The sequence below is a fragment of the Eucyclogobius newberryi genome, unplaced genomic scaffold (genome assembly GCF_026437365.1).
Source record: "Eucyclogobius newberryi isolate DKJ021-1_F unplaced genomic scaffold, fEucNew1.0.hap1 SCAF_5, whole genome shotgun sequence".
Taxonomy (NCBI): domain Eukaryota; kingdom Metazoa; phylum Chordata; class Actinopteri; order Gobiiformes; family Gobiidae; genus Eucyclogobius; species Eucyclogobius newberryi.
The window spans coordinates 28,089,957-28,109,448 of record NW_027316167.1 but is presented as its reverse complement, the minus strand read 5'-3'; the positions used below and the strand labels follow the sequence as shown (position 1 = coordinate 28,109,448).

The following is a 19,492-nucleotide window of genomic DNA, read 5'->3' as shown; positions in this document are numbered from 1 at the left end:
GGTGTGCAGCGTCTGCCTGTAAACCTGTTCTAAACAGGCAGACTAAACACATGTGCAGCGCCTCCTCTCTGGGGCCAGGACTCTTCTGCAAAAGAGACTCTTAATCTCAGTGGGACTTTCCTGGTTAAATAAAGGTGAATGACTCTCCTCTCCCGCGCCGCTCCTCCACTCGTTTCCTCACAGTTCTTTTTTGATAAATCCGTGAAGGCGAAGTGCTTTCTCCCCCTCGGTATTCAACAAGTGCATCCACGGTCCCGTCCTGAAGCCTTGTGTGGTCAGAGGCGCTGCTTTTGGATGATCCCGCGGCTTTGTAATCGCTATAAAGGCTGAATATATCCACGAGAAACATGAGCAAAGATGGAATACAAGTACAAATGAGCTTTAGTCTATAAGTAAGTAAAAACATATATATGTATTGAACCAATGTATGGATGGGAAACACTGATGACTCTGTATAAATCAAACAAAGTGTCTGCAATGAGAATTTGTGAAAAATGTTCTTGGTTGTTTTCATGTTATGTCTGTATTATCTGTATTATCATTTCACAAACAATATGATGATTCGTACATTTTTGTTTTGTTTTTCCACCACAATAAGTTAAGGTTCTTTAGTAAATTATGTATAATGCATTAATATTGAATATTAAAACTTATAGGAGATCTTCTACTGAGAGTGTTTTTCAAACTTCCTATAAGTGATCTGTTCTTTTCTTCTGTATCTACCTCTGTATCTACCCGCGTTGCATCAATGAAATTTCCCCATGTGGGACAATAAAGGAATATCTTATCTTAATAAATGAATAAGCCCTTTTTGTTTAATAGCATATATAAGGAAGGGGTTATTTACCTTTTGTACCCCGAGGCCAAACTTTTTCTGTACAAAGTAACATGTACGAAATACGTTTTTATTAGCATTTATCACTTGGCTAATGAAAACTATTTGATGAGCCGCTTTTTATTAAGGCTCTTAAGGTTCATATTAAGTTCAAATTTTGGTTCATATTTAGGTTCATATTTAGGTTCATATTTAGTTTCATCCATCCATCCATCCATTTTCTACCGCTTGTTCCCTTTCGGGGTCGCGGGTGACTGGAGCCTATCCCAGTGACTTCGGGCCTTAGGCGGGGTACACCCTGGACAGTGGCCAACTTGTCGCAGGGCCTATTTAGTTTCATATTAAGGTTCATATGTAGGTTCATGTTAAGGTTCATATTTAGGTTCATGTTAAGGTTCATAACACGTTGCAGCTCACGGTGAAGTCATTACCGAGCATGATAGACTGTTTACAAAGGCTGGAAAAAGAGGAAGTGATAGACCGGCTTCTGTATTACAGACTGTATCCTGGTGAAGCCATGCCTTGCATTTATGGCCTTCCAAAAATACACAAAAAGGATGTTCCACTCAGACCCATAGTGTGCAGCACAGATTCCATCACTTACAATGTGGCCAAGCATTTAACAACTATATTGGCTCCGCTTGTGGGGAATTCGGAACATCATGTGGAAAACACGCACAACTTTGTGGATAAAGTGAAACAGCTCCAACTGGACCCGAATGACCTCATGGTTTCATATGATGTTGTGTCCCTGTTCACCTGCATCCCAACCTCTGATGCAGTAGCAGCAGTGAGGATCAGACTGCAGGAAGACACCACCCTACAGGAAAGGACCAAACTGACACCTGAACACATATGTAAACTGTTGGACATCTGTCTGAACACCACTTACTTTCAATTCCGGGGACAATTTTACAGACAGATTCATGGCTGTGCCATGGGCTCGCCCGTCTCTCCCATAGTGGCCAACCTGTACATGGAGCACTTTGAGAAGAAGGCACTGTCCTCATTCTCAGGCATAGCCCCAAAACTGTGGCTCCGCTATGTCGATGATACTTTTGTAACAATCAAGAAACAAGAGCTGGAAACCTTCTCTGATCACATCAATGCTGTGGACCCACATATCAGGTTTACAAGAGAAGACTCTAAGGAGAATCGCTTGGCCTTTCTTGATTGTTCCACGATCAGAGGAGAAGACGGGAAACTCCAAATAGAAGTATATAGGAAACCTACACACACGGACCAGTATCTGCTCTTTGGTTCCAACCACCCACTACAGCACAAGCTGGGGGTGATCAGAACCTTACAACACAGAGCTCAAGGTGTGCCCACCAGCTCAGAGGGCAAGAAGAAAGAGGAAAAACATGTCCGAAATGCCCTCTCAGCCTGTGGTTACCCCGCTTGGGCCCTCAACAGAGTGAAGAGAACCAAGAAGCAGGACAAAAGGGAAACTGAACAGAGAAGGAAGGGTGTTTCTATCCCTTATGTGTCTGGCCTGTCGGAAAAACTGCAGAGAATTTTTAGACAACACGAAGTCCCTGTTTATTTTAAACCAGGAAACACTTTAAGACAAAAACTGGTTCACCCTAAGGACAAGTTGCCGACTCAAAAACAGAGCAATGTAGTTTATTTGATCCAATGCAGTGAAGAAAGCTGTAAAGAACGGTACATAGGTGAGACTAAACAGCCTCTACACAAGAGGCTCTATCAGCACAGAAGAAATACTAGTTCAGGACCTCAGAGCGCCGTGCATCTCCATCTTGAAGCCTCTAATCACTCGTTTGAAGACGGTGAGGTGAAGGTTTTAAGCAGGGAGAAAAGATGGTTTGAAAGAGGAGTCAAGGAAGCTATTTTTGTTAAAAAAGAAAGACCTTCTTTAAACAGAAATGGAGGGCTAAGATTCGATCTTCCTGGTATCTATAATGGTATACTGAACCCCTGGAAAGGTAGAGGACCAGGACCAGGACATTTAGATGCTAATCAGGCACTCAGGGTGGTTGAGCCAGGGTCTCACAAAGACAAAGAGGATTCTAATAGGCCATTAAAATTATGAATAGGCTAGCTCGGTAGATACAAGGGGGGAATTTCTGTTGAAACAAACAACTCTTTCTACTTCAGGAAGGCTCCGCCCAATGGGTGGGTCTTACCACAGAACAGTATTAATATCGGAGTTCTCGATCTAAATTCTTTTATTGACAATGACTCTTGGATGAGAGTCGAAACGTCTATTTTTTCTAACTGAGTCCAGATGACTACAACTGAAGCTTTTTCTACTATGGAACACGCCTGGAAGAATGAGGGATTACACCGACATATTACCGAGCAACAAACAAGTCCTAAAAGTGCTGGGAAAGGCATGAAACTGGGAGATATATTTGAACTATTGACTGGGGGCAGTTCAATATTATGCAGTTTTGACAGCATTATAGCACATAAATTACTTTGTACTTTATGTACAAATTGTGCTCTATAAATAAAAGAAAACACATTACGCCGGTGCTCGAGTCTCTTCACTGGCTCCCTGCTGAGTTTAGAATCAAATTTAAAATTCTCATCCTGACTTACAAAGCCATAAAAAGCTGTCTTACCTCAAAGATGCTATGCTGCTAGCTGGTATATATATATATATATATATATATATATATATATATATATATATATATATATATATATATTTATATTTATATATATATATATATATACCATGTGGTGTCAGGCCGTGAAATAAACTTGCCTTGCCTTGGATCGATTGACTTAACATTTTAATGAAAGTAATCTCATTGCGACCTGAAAGCTAAAAAGAAGTGGGGTTTTACATACAGTAGTCCACCATAATTAAGAAGAGGAAGTGTTTATTTTTGTAATACCTTAGTGAACAGTGCTTGGCTTTGATGTTTGAAACACACAGGATCAACATAATCAGTACATGGAGTACATGGAGTTCAGTCGAAAGAATAAAGTCTGGCGGTAATGCAACGCTTGGATGCCAATCGCCATAAAACAACAACAACAACAGCAACAACAACATGGAGTAAAAGGAGTACAAGGCACACGGTTACAGCGGATGAGGACATGGATAAAGGGCCTGTCCTCGTCTTGTTTAATGTCTTTGTATGTGGTATGTTATACCTATTGCCGTAATAATCTGTAAATGGATTTATGTGGGGGGTTGGACCACCATCCCCCTTTTCTAACGAGGCAGTTTCTCTGTATGTATAATTGCTGGAAATATGTGTAGGAAAGTATGTCATATGCAGGTTTGAAATAACTCACTCACTCACACACACACACACACACACTCACTCACTCACTCACACACACTCACTCACTCACACACACTCACTCACTCACTCACACTCACTCACTCACTCACACACACTCACTCACTCACTCACACTCACTCACTCACTCACTCACTCACACACTCACACACACACACACACTCACTCACTCACTCACTCACACACACTCACTCACTCACTCACACACACTCACTCACTCACTCACTCACACTCACTCACTCACTCACTCACACACTCACACACACACACTCACTCACTCACTCACTCACTCACACACACACACACACACACACACACACACACACTCACTCACACACACTCACTCACTCACTCACTCACACTCACTCACTCACTCACACACTCACACACACACACACACACACACTCACTCACTCACTCACACACACACACACACACACACACACTCACTCACTCACTCACACTCACTCACTCACACACACTCACTCACTCACTCACTCACTCACACACACTCACTCACTCACTCACTCACTCACTCACACACACACACTCACTCACTCACTCACACTCACTCACTCACTCACACACTCACACACACACACTCACTCACTCACTCACTCACTCACACACACACACACACACACACACACACTCACTCACTCACTCACTCACACTCACTCACTCACTCACTCACTCACACACACTCACTCACTCACTCACACACTCACACACACACACACACTCACTCACTCACTCACTCACACACACACACACACACACACACACTCACTCACTCACACACACTCACTCACTCACTCACACACACTCACTCACTCACTCACTCACTCACTCACACACACTCACTCACTCACTCACACACACACACTCACTCACTCACTCACTCACTCACTCACACACACACACACACACACACTCACTCACTCACACTCACTCACTCACTCACTCACTCACACACACTCACTCACTCACTCACTCACACACACTCACTCACTCACTCACTCACTCACACACACACACTCACTCACTCACTCACTCACACTCACTCACTCACACTCACTCACTCACTCACACACACACACTCACTCACTCACTCACTCACACACACTCACTCACTCACTCACTCACTCACACACACACAAACTCTCAAAACACTGTACAATTATTGATAGGTATTAGTTTTGTGTTTTATGTGTGTAGAAGGCTCATATTACAATTCAGAATATTGAGTATATTGTCTGGTATCTAAATTATATTTCTGTACTTTTTTAGATTATATTCTTTTGTGTGATACTTTTGAACCACCACAGACACATTTTAGCACATTCATGATAAATAGTGAAACTATCCACTGAATATATGTAGTTATAGCAGAGATAATGCAAAAAAACATAAAACGTTTCAATATTGTTTGTTTTCAGTTGTTTAGCTTGTTGGTAAGGTCACTTGCACACTTTGCTTTTGATTCAAACAATTACATAAAATACATTTCAGATATGACGAATGAGGGATTACACCGACACTCCAGTCTTTGTAATTGTAACAATGTTGTTTATTGCAGGAGATTAGATTTGAATATCTAATATCTTCTAGTATGGGGAATCGGATTTTGTTTTGTCTGTTTCCTTATGTCACAATCTCTTTCCATTTCAGCGTCACTATCTTCAATTTAGAAAGGCAGCACTTTTGTTAGAACTTCACTTTCTTTCATGTAAAAAAGAAAAAAGAAAAGAACTCTTATCCCCAAAATGTCACGCTTTCAAAGACGAAAACAACTTCTTTCAAGATTGACACCTATGATATTTCCGCTTCATATCGTGAGGTGTTTTTATAGAACTGCGACGTCATCAGCTTTTCACTTTCATCCTCCCAGCAAATTCCCCAAAACAAAGACGAAACGCAATTTACTCTCAAATACTCGCCTCCCCCCCGTCGTCATGGCCGTCATGACGGATGATGGGGAGGTTTTCTTGTCTGCCATACTGCCGATCCTCTGTGACATCTCACTCTCCCGTCGTAGCTGTCTGGTGCGCTGTCCGTGGTGCTTAATGTCAAACGCCACTGCCCCCGCGTACACAAGCTAACACATACGCGCTAACACACACACACGCTAACACGACGGTGCCGCACTAATTAGCCTGGCCTCTCGAGCCCTCGCCAAGTCTTCCCAGTGGCGCTGGTGCCAAACAGAATTATTAAAGAGGGAGGGGGAAAGGAAGGAAGGATCTACGCACACACACACACACACACACACACGTAGAGATAGCCATGTCCAGGTTGAGTCTAACATCTTCATCAATATTAACACGTGCTACATTCCGTCTGTGTAAGGCGTATTTCTTAGCTGTGGCCCATCAAATTTTCATGCGGATCCCATAATTATAATCCCTCATTTAAACGAGCGCTTGTCGAAGTATCATTTACGGCGGCTGTTGGCACGCCCAGACCTGCAAGCTTTTTACAGTTACAGTCGAAAGGTTTACTCGGCAAGTCCGGTGCTAGCCACGTTGATGCTACGTTAAAGTCGCGCACAGCATATTTCTCACTTCCGGGTTCGGGGCGAATCCGTCAGCTGATTGTAACAGGTTGTTTTATTCTCCGTGAAACTGTAAGTGTGCTATTAGCATGCTAGCTTAGCATGTTAGCTTTACTGTGACCGTAAATTGTGCTCTGAAAGTTGTGAAAAGCGCTTATAAACTCTTTCCGGTGAATAATTAATGAAGTAGGAATGAATGAAGTAGGTATGTAACTTTGGACCAGTGCAAACAGTTTACAGTATTTTCCATAATGCATAATGGAGAAAAAAAAAACATATATAAGTCGCACAGGAGTATGAAATGCGGTTGCAAGTGGGAAAATAACAAATAATATCACATATAAGTCGCTCCGTAGTATAAGTATACGTATATAAGTCGCACCCCGGCCAAAACTATGAAAAAAGGTGCAACTCATAGTCCGGAAAATACGGTAGTTTTATGTTGTTTTTTTTACAGTAACATCACGTAACATACCATCAAGGACATGCTATTCCTTCTTTTATATAACAACATAACCATATCCTAAACTCTATCTCTATTTTGGCGTAAAAAAAAGAGTCAAAATAATGTTTTTAACAGTCAAAAACAAAACTGAAAATCAAGCTGTTCAGTTGTCGCAGCTGCTTTGACCCAGAAGAGAAGAACGCTCTAGTCCCATAGACTCATTCCAAATTCTGGAACGGAGGCAAAAGTGAAGTGGAACATAATGTGATTTCAATGGAGAAAATGGGATTAACCTCAGAATATCACAGAACAATCACAAATCGAAAAATCAAAATGCTGGTTATGGGAAATGAAAACCACTTAGCTACATGTTTAATTTACTTTTATCTATAGATATATTACAAACTTGACCACAAATTGTACTTTTCGTGAGGCTCAAATACAATTTTGAGGCTATAATAATATTTCTTTCCATCTTTAGAAATGGAAAAGGAATTTAACAGACATTTCTACCATGGCCATTCAAAATTGTCGCTTATTTGTTTCTTTAACTGCTTAATACGATCTGATTTCAGTCATTGAACGTTTATTGTGGTCATTTTACCTTCGGTCGCCTCCCGTCTGAGATTCTGAACATTGTGATGACGTGGCATTTTAAAGGGCCTGTACGGGATTGCAAACGACATTTTTCAATCCACTTAAGTCAGCTCTTCACTTCCTGTCTACTGGCATTCCGTCGCCTCTGATGCCTTATGTGCAGATTTGTTTATATATTTATTAATTCGTTTAAACTCACCCCCAATCCAATTTTAGTTGACATTTCTTGTGGAGAAGCACAGAATGACCTTTGCAAATGGAACATATCCTTCCAGAGACGCGAGGCAGGTCTCGCACTCGCTGCTGCATTAAAAAAACAACTCCTTTTCTTTCAACGCCTTCATGAAAGAGGGATTTGTTTTGAGTTTTTTGTCTTTCGAAACATTATGAAAATACATGCGGCAAAGAGCTTATTATCTCCAGCAACGGTTTCAACAATGAATCTGCAAATACCTTTCACTGCCGAGGGCTATCGAGGCTTTACCGCGAAGAAGAAAACATTTAGGTTTGGTGCGTTTTGGTTTTATTTTTCCCCCCAATATCTTCTGTGGTTTATTCTGTGACTGCGCTACCGGCGTCGATTGCATTGCTGTTGTGTCCACGGGCAACAACGGTAAACAGTCTGAAACCAAACATCGTGATCTGTACAGCTTTCTTTTTCTCTCATATAGAGCCAGTTTTGCAAATGCATTACCTTGGACAACTTTTACAAATGACGTCTTTCAGTAGAGTTAGATCAGGGTTAGTTGCTGTTTTCACTTGAATAAGGCTTGGAACTAGACTTAAAAACATGTTAAAGTGCGATATATTGCTACAGAAAAGCATCTCGATAAACAATGATGTTGAAGGTATGATATGCGGATGTCACAATAACTCTAAAGCAGAACAAAATGTATGTAAATGTGTCATAAATCATTAAAAAATATGAACTACAATAAATAAAAACAAGATGAAACACTTAATGTCTATAATTAATCATAGAAGTGACTTGTTGGACCCTCAAGAGCTCAAATTTGATTGTACAACCAAAACATATGTACACACAATCAATACGAAGCCGCAATTATATTATTTAATTGAACAATAAGTAAATTTAGTAATTATTCTGACTGGCCAACTTGGAACATACATTTTTGGTCTTTATCACAATGTTTCATCTAGACTTTAGAGTTTAAAATAAAAAAAACAAGTAATCAAATTATTTGTTATTGAGATGTACTGCTTATTATCACTTGGGCCAATTCAGCAAGAGGCCAGGGGGCCAACAAAAACTGGTCGAGGGGCCACATTTGTTTGGACACCAACAAATAATGAAGCACTAGAACATTATGGATCTGTTCTAGTGTTTCAACATTTGTAGTTGTTAAAATGTTGCCTCATGAACAGCACAACATTCTATATTATTTCACGGAGCGGGGAAAGTAAAAACATTATTGCCAATATGTATGATTTTATTGTAATATAGCAAGTCAATTGGCTCTTAGCTCCAATCTCAGAGTATGATTTAGTCTTGAAGCAACGGATTCATGGGTTTAAATATCCTGTTACTAGATACGTATTGACGACTTTTCCCCATTCGAAATGTACCGTATTTTCCGGACTATAAGTCGCACTTTCATTGTTTTTGGCGTCTTGTACTCCAGAGCGACCTATATGTGATATTATTTGTTATTTTCACACTGGCAACTGCAAGAGGGCGCTCTAGGCTCTAAGCGATGCAGAAGAAGAATCTGCACTTCCTCTACCTCTGGAGTTTGTGGAGTTGTTTAGAAGTGACACAGAGGAAGAAGAATTCAATGGATTTAGTGATTTGGGGTAAAACTGATGCTTTGGTAAACTTGTGAGCATGTTCTTTATGCTATAGTTATCTGAATAACTGTTCATATGTTACGTTAACATACCAGACACTTACCACAGTTCTGTCTGTGCCTCATGTAGCTGAAGGTGTTAGCGTTAGCGTACGTACACCTATTCACCATGTTCTCTCATCTGTTATTATTTTAAATTGCATTTCATGTCTGTTCTTGGTCCTGGATTTTATCAAATAAATTTCCCCCAATAATGCGACTTATACTCCAGTGCGACTTATATTTGTTTTTGTCTTCTCTATTATGCATGTTTTGGCTGGTGCGACTTATAGTCCGAAAAATACGGTCTGTATTTTCTTTGGAATTTAATTACCAAAGCCATGGATTTGCAATCAGTCAATGGACCTGTTATTATTACTGAGCCATTTTAGATCAATATTGTGGTTTACAAAGGACAAAATGCAAAATCATAATCCACCTCTTGTATAGTTCATTAATAAGCATCTGAAAGCATGTCTCTTTAAGAAACAATAGCCACGTAACATTTCCACACTGAAGATCATGTCCTGACAACACCATTTCTTTGCACACAACATTTCCCATCTTTCCCTTACCAAATCCGTGCAAAAACGTTGATGTTTTTTGGGGGGTTTTGACCATCTGCTGTGTCTATTTAAAACCCGGCTCTCCAGCATCATCTATTTTAAGCCGTGATTTGACGTAAGTGCAGATCATTTCTGTTCCGTGTTGGCTAATTAGTGCCTGTTTGCCCTCCCCGTCCTGCCTCTTTGAGTGTAATGTATTCTTCTCGCGCCTCTCGCACGGCTCCCTCTGGGACGCGCCGCTTTCTGTGGAGGCTTCAAATTCCTCGATGCATTTTTACATCTCTTTCCCCACCCTCACTGGCACTCCTCCGATAAAACCACGGTCATTCCAGCTGGCACGCGCTCTGAGGTGGCGACGGTCGACTCGCTCCGTGTGTGTGCACGTTGTCCGTGTAAAACGCCCCTCTCTCGCGACGTGCCCGATTCCGTCTCGATGTGACACCGGCGCATAACATCACGAGAGGAAGGCGAGAACAACCCGCCGCATCCTCACCTGCCTGTTGCCATGGCGACACTTGTACTCACGGGGAGTGTTGCATTAGGTCTTCCATACAAATTAACCTCGTCGTCTGAGATGGAGCCTGTGTCTGTGCGCGAGGGCCGTCGTTAACGAAGAGTCCTCACCTAAACACGGAGCTTTTAAGAGCACTTTATTTTGACGGTTGCTTTGTGAATCCATATCTTTACTTATATATATTCATCTATTCCATGCCTTATATACATTTTATAGTGCGCTGCCATTTTCATCTGCATAGGAAGACTGGGCCTATTCCCTGGTGCGCCGTGATCTCGCTACATTTACAACAACCATGTCAAAGCCGTATGTTATTACATGTTCATGAGCGTTATGGTATTGTGCTGGGTTCTCGTGCTTCACTTAATCTACAGAGACCGGATGCTGCGCTGCATAAGTGAATTTGATGGCATGTTTTATGACAAACACTGTGTTGGCTCCTCACGAGAACCCCTCTGTGGACGGATGTCTGATGTTCATAGTTAAACCAATTCTCCTCCTCTGGTCCGCTCACTCCCGTGTCTCTGGCTATCTCATATTGGATTTAGTGGCTCCTTATGCCTCGGGGGTTCCTTAAGTCAATTGAATTATTTGACTTGGAAGCGGTCAACTTTCTTATATTGAGTTGGCCTGGGCCTCCAGCACTGTCCAGCCAGGCCTGATTCCCTGCCTTTGTCAATAGCACTTTGCCTTATTCACATCTTTTAATGCAGGCGTGCACTCGGAGGGTCATTAACTGCACTGTGTAGATCACATTATGTAGAAATCTGCTTTATTTTGGTTGTAACAGCTCCCATTTTCTTTTTCCCTCGAGGCTCAGTTAATCATGTGTCTCCTCCCATGAAGAAGCTCACTTCCACTGGGCGCATGTTTCTGAGGGGCTGCTCCCTTTATCCAGGATCGGCTCTGGCATTGTCACATATTATGACCTCCAGTGGCTCACTTTGATTTGCTCACATTCATTTGTGGAATAGTTTGATTATTAAACATGATCAAAATAACATACAGTTAGGTGCACATGTCTGGATGTCCATTCAGGATTTCCCGTTAAGCTCAGTTTCCCACAAACGTGTACACATAACCACAAATCAATCCTCCATCCTGAATCCACCCAACACCACATTGATCCAGGCCTGCAACAACTACCAAGATTAGGCTTTTTACAGTCTGTTGCTGGAATTCATCATTTATCTGCAATTGCTAATGCTAACGATACAAAGTGGTTCCTTTTTGGAAAGTGGCTCAAAGAGAATGTCTAATGAATTTTGAAATGAAACAAAACACGGTCGGTTTGTGATCTCATGGCAAGTGACCTACAGACAGACTCGCTAATTGATCTTCTGAGACTAAATAGCATCAAACAAGATGTACCACAGAACCAGGACAGAAGCGACATCAAGCGAGACACACAAACTCCATCATGTAAGTTAACGATCGTTTTCTGTTCTCTTTTTTCCCCCGCAGCAACTTGTCAAAGAATCCTCTGAGCACCCTGTCGTGGCAGCTTTTCCAGCACCTCCAACTCTCCGAGCTGTAAGTAGCCTCTCATCGCTCTCTCACTCTCTTTGTTTGCATTTTATTAGAGCAATTTATCATCAGTCCCTCCGCTCCATCTGGCTCAATACAAATAGTCTTCATCGCGTGCCATTGTAATGCCTGTGTCTGTTCTACAAAACCCCTAATTTGTCCGGGCGTGTGCGAGGAGACAAGACCTATAGGCGCTAAAGGGACGCCGCGATCTTATAAGGCATTTGTTGTCATAATTAGCGCTTGCAGAGGGAGTGTGGTGCGAGATGAGGGAGGCTGACCCCATTTGGTGCTTGTGTTATGAATATTTTAGTGATCATTGTGTTCATTGTGAAGTGTATTTGCTGCTGGTCACCAGGGAGAATGGACCATTTGTAATGTACACGGCACCAGACCTTAACTCATTCAACGGACAGCACTTTTACAGTCGCATTTACAACAAAAGCATTTGCATTTTCTTTGTTTGGTGGTGTTTAATGGTTAATATTTCGTTTTACATCAGTCAAGCGGCAGGTTGGGAAGAAACAATGAAATTACAGACGCTGAGTGCTAAAAAAACGTACATTTCCATCCAATAAGCAACAACAGTAACAATATAAAACTGTTGTTGTATATACCGTATTTTCCGCACTATAAAAGCCTTTAATTTTCTCAAAAAAACACAGTGCGCCTTATAATCCAGTGCGCCTTATACTCCAGAGACTACGGTATATATTTTGTATAGATATAACCATTGAGTAAACTAAATTAGCTTTGGAGAATGGAAGAATAATACAGATGCTTAAATCTTTAAATATACTGCAGCCCATATTTTATTGACAATATGGTTAATTTAATGCTTTTTTCATGCTTTTGGGTCATTTAATTAGTGACTTAAAATAGTCTTCAACATAGGGGTGGTCGGTTTACCCCCCAAAAAATCACAATTACAATTTGATCATTATAAATGTAGCTAGTATCTTTTTTAAATCTGCCTACAAGAGATAACTAACTACTGCCTTCTTCTGAGTGCTACTGACCCGCGCTATGGCTCGTTCCAATTATTAGTATAACTAGTGAAGTCTCAATACTAAAATATTGTATAAAGTAAAGTTTGATGGATGTACAGACATCATATCAAAAGGAATGAAATGTGAAGGTTTGCTGTTGATAATCATGTCTCTGCAGCTCCAAGGTCGTCAGGTTTAGGTTAATATATGCTGTACTTGTCCTCTCATAGCAATGTGTGCTTTGCATTTGACCTGTTTTTCAATGCTGCCGGGGTAACGTGTCATAGACTAGTCAGGGGGCGGTGCAGTGCCTCGGGGCCCATCCTCAGATCTCCAGTACGCTTCAAGGACACGAGAACTGGCTGCAGGATTAACCTGTTGTGCATGTTAAGTTGACGGGCCGAACTGGACCACCAGAGGGAGAACGGGGGGGACTTGGAACCTTTTCGCTGTGAGGAGAAAGTACTAACCTCTTCACAAACGCTCTTTTGGTAAAGCTTTAAAAGACAAATATTATGCATGATTTGTGTTGGTATTTAAACATGCTCTTGAGCACTTTTAGTTTGACATTTTAGAGTTTTTAAAGTGATTTATCAAACAAAACTATTTCTGTCTCTCTGCCGTTTCCGACAGAAGTTGAAAAAAAACATTGCAAACTAGCCTTCCGACTTCCTGGTGTCGCTACGCAGTTGTAATGAGGGTGATTTGACGGCAGAAATGCTCAGAACGAGTCGATGCGCAAACATCTGGGAAATTCAGTGTTTTTGACGCTCTGAGCGATTGGCTTTCTAACTGGGATTCAAACTGGGGTGAAAGAAGCTAAATGCAAATCCAGGTGTGTGTTTGATGAGCGGAACGTGGTTAAAAGAGAGAAAAAGTAAATGTAGCATGACGTGTCCTTTGAGGTAAGGTCACAAAAACATGTAGAAACAACGTATGATAATAAGAACTAGTTATTTTTTAATAAGCATTTGATGATTGCATAATACCTTATACATTTTAACAATCTATTAACCAAAAGCATGTGTGTGTTAATAAACCATGTACACAGAGCAGTCATTTTGCTGTTTACTAGTTTTCTAAGGAGCCGTAATCTAAAGCATTACTGTACTTTTTCATATATTAAAGGTATATCTCAAGCAAAATACTCACTCAATTCAGTTTCATAATAATTGAATGTACTCGGTACACAGTACTGTTTATTTTTGAAAAACAGACCAACATAATCTTCTCTGAAATGTAACGTACAATAGACGTAATGAGCTGCACATGTTTCCATCTCCCGTCTTTTCCCCCGTCCTAAGATCTGAGATTCAAATTCAAATGAGCTATTGTCCTTCAAATCCAACATTACAGTCGGCGTGTCATTTCCAAACAATTCTATTTTACTTTCCACGTCTTCAGACTGTTTGTAATTGGGTTTCAGATCGGAGGGGCAGTTGAGGCGACACTATTTGTGGCTCCTTCGTGTGCTATTTCCAGAGGTAGAGTCAGAACAGGCCTGAGGAGTGAGACCCACACATGTTGGTTTGGTCTTGTCCAGCGCCGCATCCGTTTGGGGCACGTTCCCTTCAAAACAGTTATTCATTATAGTTAAACGTTACTTCTCCACAAACGTAATCGCGTTAGTAACGAATCGACTCATTAGTCGGTGACGTCTTGATCAACCGAAAGTTAAAAACATTAAGAGGTCTATCAAGTTTGAGCTCAACCAAATGCGACGACACACTCTAAACAACTAATCAACTAAACTAACAAAAACTGATTATTTAGGCAACTTTCTTCTCAAATGTATAAAACAAGTATTATTTTTGTGTTTGCAGACATACTCTAAATATAGTTGCTTAGTATTTAAATGTTGCATAATGTAGGGGTATATTTTACCACAAATATCTGTTTTTGTATTTTTATTAACAATATGAATAATAATAAAACAAATAACGTTGATTTATAAATGTTTTTGTCAACAAATTGTTGCATAAGGCTCTTGGTCGACTGATCGTTTCTTTGTCTGACTTCAGCCCTATTAGTGTTATGGAGAGGTGAAAGTGACTAATTACCAGATAAAGCAACCATCCATCCATCCATCCATTTTCTGCCGCTTTATCCGGGGCCGGGTCGCGGGGGCAGCAGTCCGAGCAGGGACTCCCAGACTTCCTTCTCCCCAGACACTTCCTCTAACTCCTCCGGGGGGATCCCAAGGCGTTCCCAGGCCAGCCGAGAGACATAGTCTCTCCAGCGTGTCCTGGGTCTTCCCCGGGGCACAGCGAACACAGCTCCTGCTCCGGTCATACAGGGACTGGACAGCCCTGAGCAAAGGCCCCCGGACCCCGTACTCCCGGAGCACCCCCCAAAGGACACCCCGAGGGACACGGTCGAAAGCCTTCTCCAGATCCACAAAGCACATGTGGACTGGTTGGGTAAACTCCCATGAACCCTCGAGCACCCGATGGAGGGTATAGAGCTGGTCCAGTGTTCCACGACCGGGACGAAAACCACTCTGCTCCTCCTGAATCCGAGGTTCGACTATCGGTCGGATTCTCTTCTCCAGTACCTTGGAATAGACCTTACCCGGAGGCTGAGGAGTGTGTTCCCTCTATAGTTGGAACACACCTTCCGGCCCCCCTTCTTGAACAGAGGGACCACCACCCCGGTCTGCCAGTCCAGAGGCATGGTCCCCGACCGCCACGCAATGTTGCAAAGACGTGTCAACCAAGACAGTCCTACAACATCCAGATACTTTAGGTACTCAGGGCGGATCTCATCCACCCCCGGAGCCACCGAGGAGTTTGAGAAAAACCTCAGTGACTTCAGCTTGGGTGATGGATGAGCCAGCCTCCGAGTCCCCGGTCTCTACTTCCTCTTCGGAAGACGTGACTGAGGGATTAAGGAGATCCTCAAAGTATTCCTTCCACCGTCCGACGACATCCCCAGTCGAGGTCAGCAGGCCTCCACCCGCACCGTAAACAGTGTTGGTGAGACACTGCTTCCCCCTCCTGAGGCGCCGGACGGTTTGCCAGAATTTCTTTGGTGCCGACTGATAGTCCTCCTCCATAGCCTCCCCAAACTCCTCCCAGGCCCGGGTTTTTGCCTCTGCCACAGCATGAGCCGCGGCTCGCTTGGCCTGCCGAGACCTGTCGATGACCTCCGGAGACCCACAAGCCAGAGTGGCCTGATAGGCCTCCTTCTTCAGTCTGACGGCATCCCTTACTTCCGGTGTCCACCACCGGGTTCGGGGGTTGCCGCCACGACAGGCACCGGAGACCTTGCGACCACAGCTCCGAGCAGCCGCATCAACAATGGAGGCGGAGAACATGGTCCACTTGGACTCAATGTCCCCAACCTCCCCCGGGACATGGGAGAAGCTCTCCCGGAGGTGCGAGTTGAATACCCTACTGACAGAGGGCTCCACAAGACGTTCCCAACAGACCCTCACAATGCGCTTGGGTCTGCCAAGTCTGTCCGGCTTCCTCCTCCGCCAGCGGATCCAACTCACCACCAGGTGGTGATCGGTTGACAACTCTGCCCCTCTCTTCACCCGAGTGTCCAAGACACGCGGCCGGAGGTCAGATGACACGACAAAAAAGTCGATCATTGACCTCCGGCCTAGGGTGTCCTGGTGCCATGTGCACTGATGGACACCCTTGTGCTTGAACATGGTGTTCGTTATGGACAAACCGTGGCTAGCACAGAAGTCCAATAACTGAACACCGCTCGGGTTCAGATCGGGGAAGCCGTTCTTCCCGATCACCCCTCCCCAGGTGTCACTGTCATTGCCCACGTGGGTGTTGAAGTCCCCCAGTAGAACAATGGAGTCCCCGGTCGGTGCACTGTCCAGTACTCCTCCCAAGGACTCCAAGAAGGCCGGGTACTCTGCACTGCTGTTCGGCCCGTAGGCCGCCACAACAGTGAGAGACCTGTCCCCCACCCAAAGGCGGAGGGACGCGACCCTCTCGTTCACTGGGGTAAACTCCAACACGTGGCGGCTGAGCTGAGGGGCTATAAGCAAGCCCACACCAGCCCGCCGCCTCTCCCCGTGGGCAACACCAGAGAAGTGGAGCGTCCAGCCCCTCTCGAGGAGATGGGTTCCAGAGCCCAAACTGTGCGTGGAGGTGAGGCCGACTATATCTAGTCGGTATCGCTCAACCTCCCGCACAAGCTCAGGCTCTTTCCCCCCCAGCGAGGTGACATTCCATGTCCCCAGAGTTAGTCTCTGTGTCTGGAGATCTGGTCGCCGAGGCCCCTGCCGTCGACTGCCGCCCAGATCTCTCTGCACCGGCCCCTTATGGATCCTCCTGCGGGTGGTGGGCCCACGGGAGGGCGGCCCCACGTCGCTCCTTCGGGCTGTGCCCGGCCGGGCCCCGTGGGGTAAGACCCGCAACCATTCAATTAAAACAATACAAATAAATATTGATAATAAAATCTCAGAATATCCTCTGACCAGTGTTAGTTATCTGTTATTCTCCTCCACAGCTCTGAAGCACCAAACGGACAAAGCTGCTGCACAATAGCACAGGACAAACTGTTCTCTTTCTGCTGCAGACACAGCATAAATGTTCCAAATGTTCCAGAACACAACAAACATCTGCACGCTGCACGCGCTCTGAGGTGAATCACGGCCAAAGAGAAAATAACGACACTAGACTACAACAGAAGGCTCTCTCCTGGAACACTTTTTTTGAATCTTTATACTCCAAATGCACGTGGCACTTGCACTGTTGTTGTCATTTTGACTTCCATGATGAAGAGTTGTAAATAACAATAGAAATCTTTAATATCCCTCTTTTCAGTGCATTTCGTGGTGTGTTTTGGAAAGGCAGAGGATGAGAGCATGTGTCAGGAAAGTCTCTGCACGCTGCTTCTGACTTTCACAATCAATCACTGTCTCTAATTCTTCGTCTTGCACCTGTTCAATTCCAAAAACAAACTTTGCCTCTTCTCTGAATGAGAGGGTTAGGTTTTGTCTGAACCGCTGCTGCAGCTCATGGTAAAAGAACGTTACATTTACAATAATGGCGTTGTAGCAGAGGAAAAAGTTGTTCATTAGATGACTTGTTATTATAGTTAAACACTGTTACAGGCTGTTATTCCCACTGGAAGTAAAGCTCTTGTGTAGCAGGTTAGCCGTTAGCTTTGGGGACATCAGGACTGTCTCACATTAGGCCTGTTGGTGTAGGACGTGTTTCACAGCAGACCCCATACCAGTGTCAGCTCCCAGTGGGCTCGCTCTTTTCACTAGACGCGACTTACAATCCTTCTTTATGCCTGTTACTGGATTGTGAATTCACAGTCGCCGTTAAAATGTCAAATTTTTATTCTTTTGTTGTTCTACCAGCTGGCTTATTTTCCCTCCTCAGAAAGCACTTGTAGCTGGGAGATTTTTATAGTTTTGCCACTTAAAGTGTCTTACTCGTGCAGGACTGTACGCAAACTATATATATATATATATATATATATATATATATATATATTTTTTTTTTTTTTATTATTAAATTTTTTTTTAATTAAAATGTACAATTGGTTCTTTATAGCAGTAACAAAACCAGCTTCCTGTCATGACATAAATAACTTTTCTCATCTATACATGCTTCTGTGAAATTAACTCAACAGTAATTATTGTGTTTCAGAAAAGGCCATTCTGTAAAACAAAAATGATCACATAAATCAAACTGAATCCACTAATTAATTTTGAATGAAAACACAATGACATTTAAATTTAATCCTGTTATTATACAAGATCAATTCTACAGAAGCAACAGATGAGTCCATTTAGAAAGAGCAAAGGAAGAAATGAATGTAATTATATCTTTGACTCTTGGAAGAATAGTTTGTTGAGGATCACACGGCCTAAGCAGGTGTTTCCGGGATTTATTTTGGGGAACTATAATTAGCACAACAAAGAATAACTCTACTAAGACCAACTCAGGATCTAACGAATGAAAAAGATTAAGGATAAAAAAGGAGCTGTCACGGTGCATTATTTATTACAATAGTTTGAAGAAGCAGAATTGTAGAAATGCTTCTTTCTCTTTTTACTGTAAAATGACAAGCCTTTGATATGAATCATTACTGTGACATTCCATATAAAAGTAAGTTGTTTTGTCATGTTTTCTACTCTGAAACAGAGCAAAATATCATGGTATATGTATATGAGCATTTTTATAATATAATATAACATCATTTCATTTCATTTACTGTTACATCCCCTCTAAGACGCTTTAATGTGAGCATAACGAGAAATAAAGCTGCAAACTTGTCGCCCTTATTCTTCCAGTGATGGTTCATGCTAGAAAAGGTTACTAAGACTTCTGGATACTGTTTTTGAAATGCAGATGTT

The 19,492-nt window shown here is 42.7% G+C and overlaps 1 protein-coding gene across 2 annotated transcripts in view; it reads left to right on the top strand.

Annotated features, from left to right (window-relative positions):
• Positions 1 to 19,492, top strand: part of ntrk3b (neurotrophic tyrosine kinase, receptor, type 3b) — a 290,494-nt gene that overhangs the window by 94,383 nt on the left and 176,619 nt on the right. For both annotated transcript variants that reach the window (XM_072465473.1, XM_072465472.1), the window contains exon 4: positions 12,104 to 12,172. In XM_072465473.1, coding sequence (XP_072321574.1) covers positions 12,104 to 12,172 — 69 coding nt within the window. The remainder of the gene's footprint in view (positions 1 to 12,103; positions 12,173 to 19,492) is intronic.